The sequence below is a fragment of the Dendropsophus ebraccatus genome, chromosome 1, assembly GCF_027789765.1.
Source record: "Dendropsophus ebraccatus isolate aDenEbr1 chromosome 1, aDenEbr1.pat, whole genome shotgun sequence".
Taxonomy (NCBI): Eukaryota; Metazoa; Chordata; class Amphibia; order Anura; family Hylidae; genus Dendropsophus; species Dendropsophus ebraccatus.
The window spans coordinates 69,242,638-69,259,628 of NC_091454.1; the positions used below are offsets into that span (position 1 = coordinate 69,242,638).

Consider the following 16,991-nt stretch of genomic DNA (forward strand, 5'->3'; position numbering starts at 1 on the left):
TGCTGTAATAAAAACATTCTGAGAACACAAGTGAAAATAATAGCTCATAAGTTCAGATAGTACTTAGCACTTATACGCTGTAATAGTAAGAAGTCTGTCTGCATGTGGAACCATAAACTCCCCTCAAAACTTCTTGCAGGCTGCATAAACAGAACCATGAACTGATGTACAAGTGGTTGTAATACCTACTAAGCGTCTGCTCCCACATAAAGAGTTCAAACTAGGGTTGAAAGGAAGCATGCAGTGGGTGGAAAGTGGTGTGTCTCTTAGCCTATTGTCCAAGTGGAAATCCTTCAACAGGCTCCATAGTTCTTTTGAGAGTGTCTTGTAGCCTTGGCACCTAACCAAACCCCCTCCCCATGGCAGCCCATCAGCCAAGAAGGTTAGGCACAAAACTGCTTCTTAGCTTTTGGAGAATGACCTTTAGAGGAGGGGGTGGGGGGTATTCAGTGGGCACAGTAACATTTATGGAAGGGATTACAGAGGCTTAGGGACCAGTCATTAACGCTAGTACTATATATCCTTCCTAATGTGCTGTATTAAAAACCACTTAATAAAGCAGTGACCACAGAGTGAATCCAGTAAAATATATGTAACTACAAGTTACATTTAAGCACCACTGAAGGAGGAGCACTTTCAATAAGGATACCTACAAGATGGCCAAGATGGACTAGACTACTTACTGCAAAGAGCACTATGCAACATCTAGAATCAGTCTGGAAAGCTGAATAGAGCACCTGGCATCCAAATGAGGACACAGGGTAAGATGCCATTTGCAAATCAGAATTACTGATAAATTTTTAGTGAAGCTACCTGGCATCAAGAAATAAGGCCAGCTCTTAAGGGGTTATCCAGGAGGGAAGGAGAGAAAAAAAAAAAAAAAAAAAAAGTTACTCTCGTGCACAAACTGCACCATCTCGGCCCTTAGATGGGGTGTACTACAATTCAGTTCCATTCACTTCAATGGAGCTGCAAAACTTACACCCGAACTGACTGCCAGGTTGGTGCAGATTCTGAAAGCAAGAAGCCATGTTTAAGCCTGAATACCCCTTGAAGAGTTTACAGCTTAGCCATCCACCCCATTACAAAGCATCAGTCTATCCAACCCTTGTTAAAAGTGCTTCCAGTGGTCGCGCCCACTAACAGTGCCTCCACCATAAAATAGTACTTTTCACCATAGGTATGTCATTAAGTCATGGATGTTAATGTGGGAAGCAGATTTTGGTAATGGTACTCATGCAGTGAAGTGTAAATACAGGCTATTTCCAATAAAAAGGATAGTTTCGGAATGGCTCTTTATACTAGGGACATTATAACCAAGTGTCATAGAAAACACTTTAACATTAGTAGGAGGTTGGGTAGAGCCCACCCAACCACCTCTTCAGAGACCCATATAAATTAACAGTCAACCATATTATAAACTAAGAAATAAGTGTTATCGCTAATCCCCCCACATGAAACTTAAAGAAACTTCTAATCTACTTAAACTGTATCGATTTTTCAGTTTTTAATGAACTTGTAAACAAACAAAAATGTTCAAAATAAAAACAAAGATATCCCAGATCATGTTTACAGTGATTACATTTCCTAAGCCACTTAAACAAGCTTTAAAGTTGTTAACTAGATTGTGACAAAAACGCTGCAGTTTGCTTTGTACAAGTTATTTCCCATCTTCTAAAGACTAGAACTGCCAAGTTGTGTTTTAAAGGTCTGCACTGTAGAAGATGTCCTTTTTTAAAAAAAACAACAAACAAAAAAAAAAAACACAGAAAGCTCGGTTATATTATCTGCTTAAAATTGTAATCTTTGGTTACACCAGGGACATTTATTGGTTTCAGATTATCAAGAAATGGCAGACTGCTGAGGATGTACATCCAGTTGTTTTTGTCTTACTAGGAAGAGAAGCTGCTACGCCAGTAGATCCTAATAACCTGGAGCCATGTGGTCACCATAATAACCATACAAGGTGACAGACAAGAAATCAAAAATAAAGTTCTCGTTGCTCATTCACTGCAGGGACACCTACTTGTACAGCAAGTGAGCCTTCAATGCAACAGCTAAGAATGTTTTAAGTGTACAACTTAAAAAACACAGAAGTGAAGAAAAAAGTAGATCGGAAGAAACGACTGAGTTTTCTCTTTAGACTTGGGTTGTCACAACTGGCTCTAGGAAGCCACTTCAAGTTGCTCTTCTGAAGTAGAAGTCATAAGCAGTGTAAGGTTCAAGAGGTTAACCATAGGAACAAAAATAAATTGGCATATGCACAATTTCTTCCACCACTCTGTTGAATGCCAGATAACTGAACCACCCGTCCCACGCTTTCAGGGGGGAAAATTGCAATAAAAAAACTGGACACCATGTTTCACTAATCTTAGTGATATTCACAATTATTAACAGCAGCTACAAGTCGGCACATCGACGCCGCAGGTAGCCAGTTTAGACTGAAATTAAGTTCCTTTTACACCAAGTAAATGGTCTCCCACAACAACTGGCAAGTGTACATATGAACTAAAAATCTCTAGGCTTTAAGGGAGTGATGGGTCCAGCTCGTGCCAGGAACTGCAATGTCCGCTCCTTGCGTGTTCAAAATCCTGTTAGAGAGAGGGGAAAAAGACAAGATTTACCAACTTACATTGAGTGAACTGCAAAATGTCACACAGTGGATGACCACAAGCAAGACCAGCGATGAAGTGAAGGGGAAGACTAATCTTTACACTTATACACTAAATACGCACCTTCACAAGATGATGGCTTTCACATAATACCTGCTTATATTTCTCCAGACTGGTCTCACACATTTTGTTCAGAAAGTAAAGTAGGACAATGAGGAATGGAGAAGGGGGAGGCCCGAGAGATGTGAACAGCAGGGTTTCTTATTGCCATCATGTTTTTTTCCCCCCTGAAACGGGAGCCCATTACATAGGCCATTCCTAAAGCACTGCAATAGCCTTATACAGGATAGCAATAGTTGTCTACAAACACTACCTGTAAAGGGTCTTGGGGCAGTCTGGTGACCTCAACAGGCACACTGTGCTGGCACTATATGAAGATGAAGCAGTGTCCAGGAACCCCATCACTTTACTAAGCACTAACTAACCTTCATTAAACAAGGACCCTTTCTAAAGCTCGAGATGCAGATAACTAGCTAGAGTGCCATCTACTTGCACCTGTAGTTTTTTTACTTGATGTTTTATTGATGCTACATACCTGACTGAGCTCTCCCCTAGAATCCCACTAGATTCTGTACTTTTACACCAGGGTGCACTCACCTGTATCATTCAAAAGCTGCACTGATATCCATGAAATGCAGGGAAAGGAAAATAGCAGCATCCTGCTTACTGCATGAAAAGGAAGTAGCAGTCCTCTGAGAGATATCTTTCTAAACTATGGTGACAAGCCTGTCTACCCTAATAGCAGGACTGCAGGCAGAGGAATACCTCATCTGTGAAAATGGAATCTCACTCTGAAACCACATTGTGGCTGTGTAGTTCTGTTAAAGGGGTACTCTGGGCCGGGAAGTAGTTTGGTGGATCGCCAGGGAGGCGGTGGGTATTGGAGTCCCGCCTCGGCCGCTGAATAGCAGAGCTGCCTTGAGATGTCATGTCTCATGCGGCAGCTCTGACCAGGAAGCGGCCGAGGGATGGGAGTACCGGGCGACGCGATCCAGGCACCAGCACTGGAACGGGAGAGGTAAGTGTCCTCCGGCTTCAATTTCCACCCCCTCCACGGCGATTCACCGTAACACCCCCCGGCCCGGAGTACCCCTTTACCCTTTCCTGCATGAGGACGTAACTGTATGTCCTCGCACGGGTGCGGGCGTTCAGAGCGGGGCCGCGCGGCGAACCCGCTCTGAACCGCGGCTGTCCCGGGTGCCGCTTGTAGCCCGGGACCCCCGGTATTAGCGGGCACGGTCCGATCGCCGTGCCCGCTAAAACAGTAATCAGATGCAGCTGTCAAACATGACAGCTGCATCCGATTACCGAATACAGCATTTCCCTGGTGTCTAGTGGCGGAGATCGCTCCTCCGGGTGATCTCAGTTACTGCTGCCGGCCGGGGACCGCTCCAAGATGGCGCCGTCCCCGGCTCGGCACTCGTTTGTTTTCGGCTGCAGCAGCCAAAAGCAAACAAGTGCCGATCTCATTGATCTTTGCTGTATAACTATACAGCAAAGATCTCAATGAGAGATCAAAGTGTATATACTAGAAGTCCCCCAGGGGGGCTTCTAGTATGTGTAAAAATAATAATAAAAAAAAAAAAAGTGTTGTCATTAGTAAAAAGTCCCCTCCCCCAATAAAAGTCTGAATCCCCCCCCCCTTTTCCCAGGTTTTAAATAAAAAGTAAATAAATAAACAAACATGTTTGCTATCGCTGCGTGTGTAATCGCCCGAACTATTAATCACATTCCTGATCTCGCACGGTAAACGGCGTCAGCGCAAAAAAATCCCAAAGTGCAAAATTGCGCATTTTTGGTTGCATCAAATCCAGAAAAAATGTAATAAAAAGCAATCAAAAAGTCGTATATGCGCAATCAAGGTATCAATAGAAAGTAAATATCATGGCGCAAAAAATGACACCTCATACAGCCCCATAGACCAAAGGATAAAAGCGCTATAAATATTGGAATAGAGCGATTTTAAGGAACGTATATTTGTTAACAATGGTTTGAATTTTTTACAGGCCATCAGATACGATTAAAACAATATATAACATGTATAACTTATATTGTAACGACTTGAGGAACATATATAACAAGTCAATTTTACCCCAGGGCGAATGGCATAAAAACACATTCCCCCAAATAAAAAAAAAAAAATGCAATTTTTTTTTTTCCCCTTCAATTTCCCCACACCGAATTTTTTTCTGGTTTCGTACTATACTTTATGCAAAAATTCAGCCTGTCATTGCAAAGTAAAATTAGTGACGCAAAAAATAAGGGCTCATGTGGGTCTGTAGGTGTAAAAAATGCAAGTGCTATGGCCTTTTAAGCACAAGGAGGAAAAAACGAAAAAGCAAAAATGAAAATTAGCCTGGTCCCGAAGGGGTTAAGGGACAAAAAACAAAAAAAACACAGGCTCGTGTGTAGTTAGTCTACAGGGAGAGCCATGATTCAGCAGTGTGTGGGAGGGCATAGTAAGACTCATGCAAAAAGCTGTTTAAACACAGAAAACCATCCATCCCTGAACCAAATATCGCACAGTACTGTGTGTAGCTTAGTAGGCATGCCAGGTCTACCAGGTTATCTGTGCTACCCTACCTAAACGAATAGGACTGGGAATACTAAGCTCGGGGGGGGGGGGGGGGGGGGGGGGGAAGAACTAATGTTTCCTACCATCTGCATCTCTAACAATCTAATGTCTAGTGTGGCTTTTAAAGGTAACCTAGCAGTCGGTTATAGATTCTAATAGTGCTCAGACAAGGAGGCTGCACATAGGGCTGGGCGGTATACCGCGAAAATCCCTGGTGTCTGTTAACCGACCAACTTTTCCAGGACGGTATCTGCGGTATTACCCCTCCCTCACCCTGCCGCATTCTACGCCCGCTCAGCTCCCTTGCGTCCCCGCTCCTAACCTGCTTGGGTTCAAGGGTGCACATATACTATTAAGGCAGGGGTTCCCCCATCCCCTGCCCTGCAGAAGTCTGACAGCTCGCAGCAGCGCATCCCCCCCCCCCCCCCCCCCCCGCACAGCTGCTGACCCGCTCCCCATATCCGATCTCCTGGCAGCCACCTCCCCCTACCCCGGACAGCCGCTGACCCACTCCCCATACCGATCCTCCCGGCAGCCACCTCCCACAACCCCGTACAGCCGCTGACCCGCTCCACATATCCGCAGGGACCACGTGATTGACGGCATCGCTGCGCTGGAGCTGTATAGTGAGGTGTGGGGTCGCAGTGCAGACCCCCGATCCCACTATACAGCTCCACCACCTGCAGTGACGCCGTATATCACGCGGTCCCTGTGGCCGCCTCCTCCTCCAGAGACCAGGGACCTGCGTGTGTGTGTGGCAGGGAGGGCCGGGTATGTGCCTGTACTTAGCGGGGTGACAGGGCCGGAGGAGATACTGCCCCCCCCTTCTGCCCAGATCAGCCCCTGTCCCCCCCCCCCCCCCAACAGAATTCATGGGGCACCATGCTCCACCCCCAGCTATCTGTTATGATCCTCTAATACACATGAATGATCAGCTTAGCTGAGTGTGCATGTGTTTTTAATGGAGAATCTGCATAGCTGTATACCTGTGTATATACACATGTCTTGTAGTGTGTACATACATAATACTGCCACTACAGGACATGTATATATGGGTATACAGCTATGTACACACTAGAGGACGTGTATATACTGGTATACAGCTATCTACACATTACAGGACGTGTATACATAGATATACAGCTATGTAGTACATAGCTGTATACCTGTATATACACATCATGCAGTGTGTACATAGTTGTATAACTGTGTATACACATCCTGTAGTGGCTGTATACCTGTATATACAGGTCCAGGTCTCTGCCAAGATCCCCAAATAATAATAAATAATATAATGACAATAGACTAAACAGCCCAGCCTTGTGTTCATGCTCAGTGAGTTACTTAAAAAAAAAAAAAATTATATAATATATATATATATATATATATATATATTTACTTTAAAACAAAATATCCCCAGGTTGGCACGGTCAAGTGGGTGTGGCTTGAAAAAGGGTGTGGCTTACCTAAGGGGCATGTCATAATCATCGTCCGTTATAGTTACCCCGGCTACATGTACAATTAATCGCGGTAATGATTTAGGCCAATATCACCCAGCCCTAGCTACATCAGGGTGGATTTGATTTAAATCTAACTGATTTAAATCACAATTTTAAAATCACTAGTCAGTAAGGCTTGATTTAAATCAAAGTTTCTACCTAAACTAGTTCTTGCTATTTTAACATGCAAGTAGATGAAGATTTTTAGAATCACTTTTTATATTACTTTTTTCTCCCCAGTTTAATGGGTTAATCATTCATATTTAAACACCACTGTTCTGTTGTACTTAGGAAGGAGAAAAATAATCCTGACCTTAAAGCGTAACTGTCATTTCAGGGTCATTTTTCTGAAAACATTAAATATCAACAGTACAAGCAATTTTAAGAAACTCTGTAATAGGTTTTATGTACTAAAAGAGTTTCCTTCTGTACTGAAAAAGCAATCTCTCAGCCTCCCCCCTCACTGCAGAAGAAGCAGGATTTCTGTCTCCATTATGTGGCTATGGAGAGGGGAGGGGCTGTTAGGAGTGACTGAGCACAGAGGATTTCTGCAAAGCACAACACCCTGCAAACTTCTCTCAGTAAGTTCATAGATAAGCACTGACCTTTCTGACCCCAGAATCCTGCGTTTTAGCTGCCCAGAGAGTCTACAAACAGCTGACCTTCATGTCACCTCTTCCTGCTCCCTCATCTCCCTCAGCCCCTCCCCCCTTCATAGGCTTACAATGGAGAGAGCAGAACCAGTCTTCACTGGCTTCTCTGTAATGAAGACGTGTTTGCCTGATAATGCACAGATAAGAAGTCGGGGGGGGGGGGGGGGGGGGGGGGGGGGGCTGGGAGATTGCTTCTTGAGTACAGAAGGAGTCTTTTTTGGCTGATGAAACCTATTACAGAGTTTCTTAAAATCGCTTATACTACTGATTTCTGCAAAAAAAAAAAAAACATGACAGTTACGCTTTAACCCCTTAAGGACAGAGCCAATTTCGATTTTTGCGTTTTCGTTTTTTCCTCCTTGTGCTTAAAAGGCCATAGCACTTGCATTTTTCCACCTAGAAACCCGCATGAGCTCTTATTTTTTGCGTCACTAATTGTACTTTGCAATGACAGGCTGAATTTTTGCATAAAGTACACTGCGAAAAAAATTCAAAGTGTGGTGAAATTGAAAAAAAAAACCAACGCATTTTATTTGGGGGAAATGTGTTTTTACGCCATTCGCCCGTAACTGACTTGTTATGGATGTTCCTCAAGTCGTTACGATTAAAACGATATGTAACATGTATAACTTATATTGTATCTGATGGCCTGTAAAAAATTCAAACCTTTGTCAACAAATATACGTCACTTAAAATCGCTCCATTCCCAGGCTTATAGCACTTTTATCCTTTGGTCTATGGGGCTGTGTGGGGTGTCATTTTTTGCGCCATGATGTAATCTTTCTATCGGTATCTTGATTGCGCATATACGACTTTTTGATCGCTTTTTATTACAATTTTTCTGGATTTGATGCGACCAAAAAAGCACAATTTTGCACTTTGGGATTTTTTTGCGCTGATGGCGTTTACCGTGCGAGATCAGGAATGTGATTAATTAATAGTTTAGGCGATTACGCACGCGGCGATACCTGGATAACCTGGAAAAAGGGGGGTGATTCAGACTTTTATTAGGGGAGGGGGCTTTTTACTATTACCAACACTTTTTTTTTAACTTTTACACTTATACTAGAAGCCCCTAGGGGGGCTTCTAGTATAAGTGCTTTGATCTCTCATTGAGATCTCTGCAGCATAGATATGCTGCAGAGATCCATGAGATAGGCACTCGTTTACTTCCGGCTGCTGCAGCCGGAAGTAAACGAGTGCCGAGCCGGGGACGGCGCCATCTTGGAGCGGTCCCCCGGCTGGCTTCAGTTACGGAGATCGCTCCTCCGGGATGTTATCTCCCCACTAGACACCAGGGATGACGCTGCTTCCGGTAATCGGATGCAGCTGTCAACTTTGACAGCTGCATCTGATTACTGTATTAGCGGGCACGGCGATTGGACCGTGCCCGCTAATACCTGCGGTCCCGGGCTACAAGCGGCACCCGGGACCGCAGCAGTTCAGAGCGCGGCCCCGCTCTGAACGTCCCTAACGGCATCAGGGCGTAAATATACGCCCTATGTCGTTAAGGGGTTAATAACAACTTAAATAGATTTATTCAACTGAAACAATAACATTACAGCATAAGTTATGTGCTTAAACATCCATGTTTGTTAACGAATTTGGCTAAACAAAATATATATATTAAGAACACATGACAAACTTAAATAATACTGTCCCTGCTGTCCTCTGTAGCTCACTTGTCGTCATCTTCATCATCATCTTCTTTGTTCCTATTTATAATTTGGCAAAGAAAAACAAGCTTTCCTCCCTCATTGGGTCCCAACCGATCTCTCAATTTAGAATGAATGAGTCCAAAGGAAGAGAATATTCTTTCAACGCCTGCAGAAGAAGCTACTGCTGTTAAAAGTGAAATCATTACTTGAACAGTCTCTAAATCCAAGCGCTTAAGTGACTTCCACCAGTTTACTGATGTGACCTTCAAGAAAAATATGTTTGCTGAAGATATTTTAAGGAATGGTTCCCCCTTAGCTCTGAAGTTTATTATAGTTGGCATTAAAGATGGATGATTGCTGGATACCCATGTCATAGCTAACTCCTCTTCCTCAGCACTTAGGTTTTGACCCTGATATTGGATTTGACAATATTTGCCAAAAAATCAGCTGGAGTCAGTGCTTGTCCCATTCGTTTGTTTACTGCTTGTAATTTAATTCTGTCCATGTGTAGTTCTGTTAAGTGTTCACTCAGTTCCTTCCAAATTTCAACAGCATCCGCAATAAAACAGCTATTTTTCTGTATTTTGTTTAAAGCTTGAGAGATTGGTTTCAGGAAGCTCAGCATATGTTCAACATTTCTCTTAAGCCCAATGTTGAGGATTTTGGCCGTGACTGTGCCATCTATTTTATCTCGATTTTCTTCACAAAGTGTCATCAGAATAGGCCAGTTTTTGATATACTGCTGAAAACAGTCCACCACAGAGTTCCATCTAACATCTTGTGGGAGCGTTAGCTTAGTTCCACCCATCCTTTTCAGAGCTGCTGCAGAAAAATGATTATTACGGAAGTATTTAGCAATTTCAACAACATTAGCCTTTACTTCTGGAACACTTAAAGGGGTATTCCAGGGAAAATCAATAATTTAGCAAAGGAAAGGGTTAACCAAGGTTAACACTTTCCTAATATACTTACCTGTTGTTTTTTGGCCCCCCAAGGAGATCTCCGGTCCGGCCACGTGATCTTGCAGCTTGTGGCTCGGATCCTCTTCCCCTTCCGGTTCGGTGACGTCACCCAGCCGGCGTCGCTCTCCGTCTCATTAGCAGCAGAGCACTGAACCCTGACTGGCTTGGTAGCGTGCAGCCAATCAGGGATCAGTGCTCTGCATCCCCACACGCTTCAGAGTGGGGGTCCCCTGAGGCTGCAGTAAATTATCAGGGGTCGTCGGGCTCAGTGCCGGTCACCAGTTACATGGGCCGGCACTGCACTACAGCAGGTGAATGCGGGGTCTGGCGTCAATCATCACTCCGCAGAACCCCCCCCCCCCCCACACACACCTTGTCAGCGATGCCGACCGAGTCCCGGGAGGGGATGCGGCGGGCGGCATTACTTCATTCATAGCTACCAGACACCTGGCTGCCCGCCGCATCCCTTCCCCCCAGGGACTCAGGGTCGGCATCGGTGGGGAAGTAATGTGTATCGGCTGCTGATCCCCCCCGGCCCCCCCTCCCTGTGTCCCTGTCAGAGATCGCTCACCCCCACCCCCGGAGCGTGCTGCTGGCCCCGATCTCTGCACTGGTCTGAAGCACCTGTACTCAGCTGACAGGCTCTGTGTACGGAGAAGACAGAAATCTCTCCTGACTCACTCACACAGCGCCTGTCAGCTGAGTACAGGTGCTTCAGACCAGTGCCGAGATCGGGGCAAGCAGCACGCTCCGGGGGTGGGGGTGAGCGGGGATCAGCAGCCGATAAACATTACTTCCCCACCGATGCCGACCCTGAGTCCCTGGGGGGAAGGGATGCGGCGGGCAGCCGGGTGTCTGGTAGCTATGAATGAAGTAATGCCGCCCGCCGCATCCCCTCCCGGGACTCGGTCGGCATCGCTAACAAGGTGTGTGTGTGTGTGTGTGTGTGGGGGGGGGGGGGGTTCTGCGGAGTGATGATTGACGCCAGACCCCGCATTCACCTGCTGTAGTGCAGTGCCGGCCCATGTAACTGGTGACCGGACCAGAGATCTCCTTGGGGGGCCAAAAAACAACAAGTATATTAGGAAAGGGTTAACCTTGGTTAACCCTTTCCTTTGCTAAATTATTGATTTTCCCTGGAATACCCCTTTAAGTCTTTGGCTAAGAGGTGCAGCAAATGAGCACTGCAACCATATGTTATTAGCAGCTTTGTATTCCCTCCCTGCTCTTCTAAATCTCTTCTCATCTTGGATACTTTTGCAGCATTGTCAGTGATCAAACTGCGTACTAGACATTTGAATTTTTGTTCACATGTCGTTATAGCTTTTACTGCCACTTCTTGTAAGTATTCTGCTGTGTGTGCATTTCCTGACGTATCAGTTGTTTGTGCAAGGAAGACTTTACCTTCTTCTGTTATACAAGCACATACAATAGGATCATTGTGGACATTACTCCACCCATCAATACTTAGGTTAACAATTTTACCCTCCAGAGCTGTTGCACATTGCTCCATTTCTCTGTCACACACTTGATCCAGCAGTTTCCCTGCAACATCAGCTGGGTGGACTGTATCCTGGTCTCAGTGACTGAACCATATTAATGAAATGTGGGTTCTCAGTCAGACAGAACGAAGAGTTTATTGCATAAATAAACTGGGCAATTTTTTCATCAATCAACTCTTTCTAATCTGCTAGTTCTTATCACAAACCTATCTATGGTGGTTCCAGGAGGTAAAGGTTTTTTCTTCCTTTTGGGTGATGGTGATATGTGGCTGTGGGTGTCTGATGATGCTGCTGCTAATAAAGCACTATCCTGGATGGATACCTCTGAAACTGTAGAACAGGATGATGGTGATCTTGGAGGTGGATAGTTTCCAGAATCCATGAATTCCCCTAAACAAAAAGTGTCAATGCTGTTATTTTATTGTTTATACAATTTCTGCTTATTGTACACAACACATCACTGCCCTAAAAGGAATATTTGTTTTTCTTCATCCTAACTGTACCAAATGACAGTAGCATGCAGTAATAAGAAATATAATTTCTCACACATGACAGTTCAGTCTTTAGAAATAGAATTCAATAAAAATGTTTACCAACCTGAAGATCCTGCCTGTTCAGAAGTGCTTCTTTGGTCATCTTCATCACCGCACTTCTCATGATGTTGCCTCATTCGCGCCACTAGGCCTTGCATCTCTTTGTTGCATCGTTTGCATTTTGCACGCATGCCTGCCTTACCGATAGGCGAAGGAGCGTCATTAAAATATTCCCAACTGGGTCTCTTTTACGGGCTGCTGCCATTATAAGGAAAGAATGTAATAAACCTCAGATCGTACACACAAACATATCCAGACTATGCTGCAGTATTGTGCTCAAAGTTTCACTTTTCATTTTCTTGTCTGCTTGCCCTTCCTCCTCCTTATACTTAAATTCACGTTCTTCTTGTGTTGTGCAGATCTATTCCACTCCAAACAATCAGAAACCTATTGTCTAACTTCTTGGACTTGACACTGAAGGGGTTGATTCTGTATTCATAGGTTTGTAGAACAATAGGATTAAGGTCTTTTTCTCGACTCTGTTCATGTTGTAACATTTTTGCTGTGAAGAAGAGGCTGGGACCTCTGCGGAGTCAAATTCAGTTTTGAGAACTGCGTAAGTAAAGCGAGCGTCTGATGATATAGGAGAGAAACTGCCCACTAATCCTACAGAAACCTCTGGAAGAGCATGGCATTGTGAATGTTACACATATACAGCCTTTATTCTACAGAGTTAAACAACTCAGCTTTATCTCATGATGGAAGAACCTTTGGATGGTAAAATATTGTCCTCAAAAAGCAGTTTATTGTAAAAAAAAAAATCCGATTTAAATAAAAAAAAAAAAAGATTTTTCTTTAATTTTTTTTAAAAACATTGATTTTTATCCACCCTGACATACACCCTGTTCTCGAGTCAGTGGTCATCTATGCCTGTAGCAGACATTAAACATGTTGCTGTCCACAGGTCTGCTGCACTACCAGCAAACTTCAGTGAAGCTTTCAGCGGAAAGAGAATGGAAATCTGACCAGGGCTGGGTATAATGCAGAATAAGTGTTCAGAAGGAGGCTGAGCTAAACCGCTCACAAATGATGCCGCTCTGAATCCTTACATTGACCTCGAAGCAAAGCCTATAAAGGCTAGTTTGTGCAGGAAACGACTTGTTGTGGCACCATTTTTTGCACAACTTCTGCTCCTGGTGCTGTTGCTAGGGATTATAGATTGTGTCCTATAGTCTTATACAAGATTAGTATTATTCAGCTTTATTTCTGTAATGGCCTTCAGAAAGATTCTAAATCCTGAGAGTATCCTGACTATGACCAAGTCATACAGATTTCTTCTGCACCCTTAAGTTGACTTGGTGTGGTTCCATGTATTGGTCAGAATTTTTTGTGTAGACAGAGCTTAAAGAGTCACTGTCGTATTTTTTTTTTTGCAGAAATCAATAGTCCATGCGATTTTAAGAAACTTTGTAATTGGGTTTATTAGCCAAATCTGCCATTATCTGCATGTAAAAAACCTTTTCCCAGGTCCCCCCCTCCTTCCTCTTTTTCATCCACTCTGAAAAATCTGAAAATTGTGACTTGTTGCAGGAGACGTCCCCTGTCTGCTCTAGGGAGAGGGGAGGGGGGAGGGGGAAGGAGGGAGTTAGCCGGCAGCAGAAAGCAGATAACAGAGGATTACAGGCACGGAGCTGGGTGACAGCTGTAATCCGAGTTGTCCTGTTTTGGTCTTTTCTTTAGCGCTCTCCATAGGAGAACAATGAAGACAGGGGGGAGAGCTTCAAACTGCTTTTTCATGATAAAAATGCATTTTTCGGATAATAAACCCAATTACAAAGTTTCTTAAAATCGCCTGGACTATTGATTTCTGCAAAAAAAAAAAAAAAATTCACGACAGTGACACTAAGCCCAGATAATTGGATTTCATTGGAAAAGCAGACATGTATTACCCTTCCTTTAAGCAGTTGCATCTTTCTTTGTAACTCTTCTAGTTCTATTTGTTCTACACAAGATGTACATTTTTATTGGTGGCATAAACATTCAATCCACTCCCTGCATGGGCAAGCTAAGAGAGATCAACCGTAACAAGGGCACCTTTTCTAAAACAAAGTTTATTCTTGGTCTGGTCACCTTGGGCTGGTAACCTGTGCATACTTCTAGTCAGCTTTCTGATCTCACACAAGGCATCTGGTCATCTTCCCCCAAAGTGTTTTATTTTTATCCAAGATAAAGTAGCCCAGCTAGTTTTTAAATGAAGAGTGAACTAAAACTTTATTGTAGAAGTGAATGTCAAGCGTCCTAGGATGTATTTGCTTAGGCTCCACCTTTTGTTGCACCATATGGAATTTGTCTTCCATTGCCGGTCAGGGTTTCCTAGCTACAGTGTTTTGTTGGCACTTGTGTCCATGGTGCTGACAATGAATGTCATGTATTATTGATGCAAAGATAATGATGGATCATCCAGCTCAGTGGAACAATTGCCTGCAAACTGGCGCTTAGTTTCCTGATATCAGCAAAACGTTCCGTTTTTAGTCTCAAGGCATCTAGAGAAGTAAATTTCCACTTTCTGCAGTGCCTTTTTATGCAGTTCTATTGCAATATTTCCTTTTCTCTCATGCAGAATTTTACTGTATAAAGAGGGAGTTGGGGCTGTATAGGATTAAGGTTGGGCTTGACCTGTCACCACTCCTGCCCTGTAGTTTAGGAAATGCAGTGCCCATAAAAAAAAATTTTTATGGCTCTGGGATCTGCCGTTCCTGTTCTTAAAGAAATCAAGTGGGTATTACCAATTGTGGCACGTCCGTACACTGATTGACGCTATGCAACCAGAGGTGACAGTGCTAGACTTTGTAGGACACATCCCTACCTGGTAATTCCCACTATCGTGTCATACATTTCTAGTAAGAATAACAAAGGCAAAGCACAGAGCTATGAGAAAAGACGTTCCAGAAGTGAGTGAGTGTGTGTGTGTGTCTCTCATATATATATAAAATCTATATCTAATGAGAATATTAGTATAGGCCAAGAGACAGTTTTCTTCGACTCAATCCACTGGTGCAAAACCTTGAAGTTTAAGGAAATCTAACAGTGTGCTGCAGTGTTATTGAGTAATTTTAACAGTATTAATATACTATGGCCATTCCTCTAGCCCTCAGACTCCTGCTAATGAACATTGAGCCGGCTTTCTACTGTGATCTACTCTTACTTTGGGCCAAATATTCATCAGTAGGTGTCCTGTAGGAGCTGGTGGGTTGGCAGATGGTGCACTCAGGGCTAAAGGATCCCAACCAGTCTACTAAACACCACTATGTAGATCAGGGTGGATAAAAATCAATGTTTTTTTTTTTTTAAATAAAAAAAAATAGGATTTTTTTTATTTAAATCAGATTTTTTACAATAAACTGCTTTGTGAGGACAATATTTTACCATCCAAAGGTTCTTCCATCATGAGATAAAGCTGAGTTGTTTAACTCTGTAGAATAAAGGCTGTATATGTGTAACATTCACAATGCCATGCTCTTCCAGAGGTTTCTGTAGGATTAGTGGGCAGTTTCTCTCCTATATCATCACAGACGCTCGCTTTACTTACGCAGTTCTCAAAACTGAATTTGACTCCGCAGAGGTCCCAGCTTCTTCACAGCAAAAATGTTACAACATAAACAGAGTCGAGAAAAAGACCTTAATCCTATTGTTCTACAAACCTATGAATACAGAATCAACCCCTTCAGTGCCAAGTCCAAGAAGTTAGACAATAGGTTTCTGATTGTTTGGAGTGGAATAGATCTGCACAACACAAGAAGAATGTGAATCTAAGTATAAGGAGGAGGAAGGGCAAGCAGACAAGAAAATGAAAGTGAAACTTTGAGCACAATACTGCAGCATAGCCACAGACGGACAAGTCTGGATATGTTTGTGTGTACGATCTGAGGTTTATTACATTCTTTCCTTATAATGGCAGCAGCCCGTAAAAGAGACCCAGTTTGGGAATATTTTAATGACGCTCCTTCGCCTATCGGTAAGGCAGGCATGCGTGCAAAATGCAAACGATGCAACAAAGATGCAAGGCCTAGTGGCGCGAATGAGGCAACATCATGAGAAGTGCGGTGATGAAGATGACCAATGAAGCACTTCTGAACAGGCAGGATCTTCAGGTTGGTAAACATTTTTATTGAATCCTATTTCTAAAGACTGAACTGTCATGTGTGAGAAAAATTATATTTCTTATTACTGCATGTTACTGTCATTTGGTACAATTATGATGAAAAACAAATATTCCTTTTGGGGCAGTGATGTGTTGTGTACAATAAGCAGAAATTGTATAAACAATAAAATAACAGCATTGACTTTTTGTTTAGGGGAATTCATGGATTCTGGAAACTATCCACCTCCAAGATCACCATCATCCTGTTCTACAGTTTCAGAGGTATCCATCCAGGATAGTGCTTTATTAGCAGCAGCATCATCATCAGACACCCACAGCCACATATCACCATCACCCAAAAGGAAGAAAAAACCTTTACCTCCTGGAACCACCATAGATAGGTTTGTGATAAGAACTAGCATATTAGAAAGAGTTGATTGATGAAAAAATTGCCCAGTTTATTTATGCAATAAACTCTTCGTTCTGTCTGACTGAGAACCCACATTTCATTAATATGGTTCAGTCACTGAGACCAGGATACAGTCCACCCAGCTGATGTTGCAGGGAAACTGCTGGATCAAGTGTGTGACAGAGAAATGGAGCAATGTGCAACAGCTCTGGAGGGTAAAATTGTTAACCTAAGTATTGATGGGTGGAGTATTGATGGGTGGAGTAATGTCTACAATGATCCTATTGTATGTGCTTGTATAACAGAAGGTAAAGTCTTCCTTGCACAAACAACTGATATGTCAGGAAATGCACACACAGCAGAATACTTACAAGAAGTGGCAGTAAA

At 43.3% G+C, this 16,991-nt stretch overlaps 1 protein-coding gene across 3 annotated transcripts in view; it reads right to left on the reverse strand.

Moving 5' to 3' along the window:
• Nucleotides 1-1,492: 1,492 nt before the first annotated feature.
• Nucleotides 1,493-16,991, reverse strand: part of CSNK1A1 (casein kinase 1 alpha 1) — a 40,322-nt gene continuing 24,823 nt past the window's right edge. For all 3 annotated transcript variants that reach the window (XM_069972361.1, XM_069972374.1, XM_069972380.1), the window contains one exon: nt 1,493-2,591. In XM_069972361.1, coding sequence (XP_069828462.1) covers nt 2,584-2,591 — 8 coding nt within the window. In that variant the 3' untranslated portion in view covers nt 1,493-2,583. The remainder of the gene's footprint in view (nt 2,592-16,991) is intronic.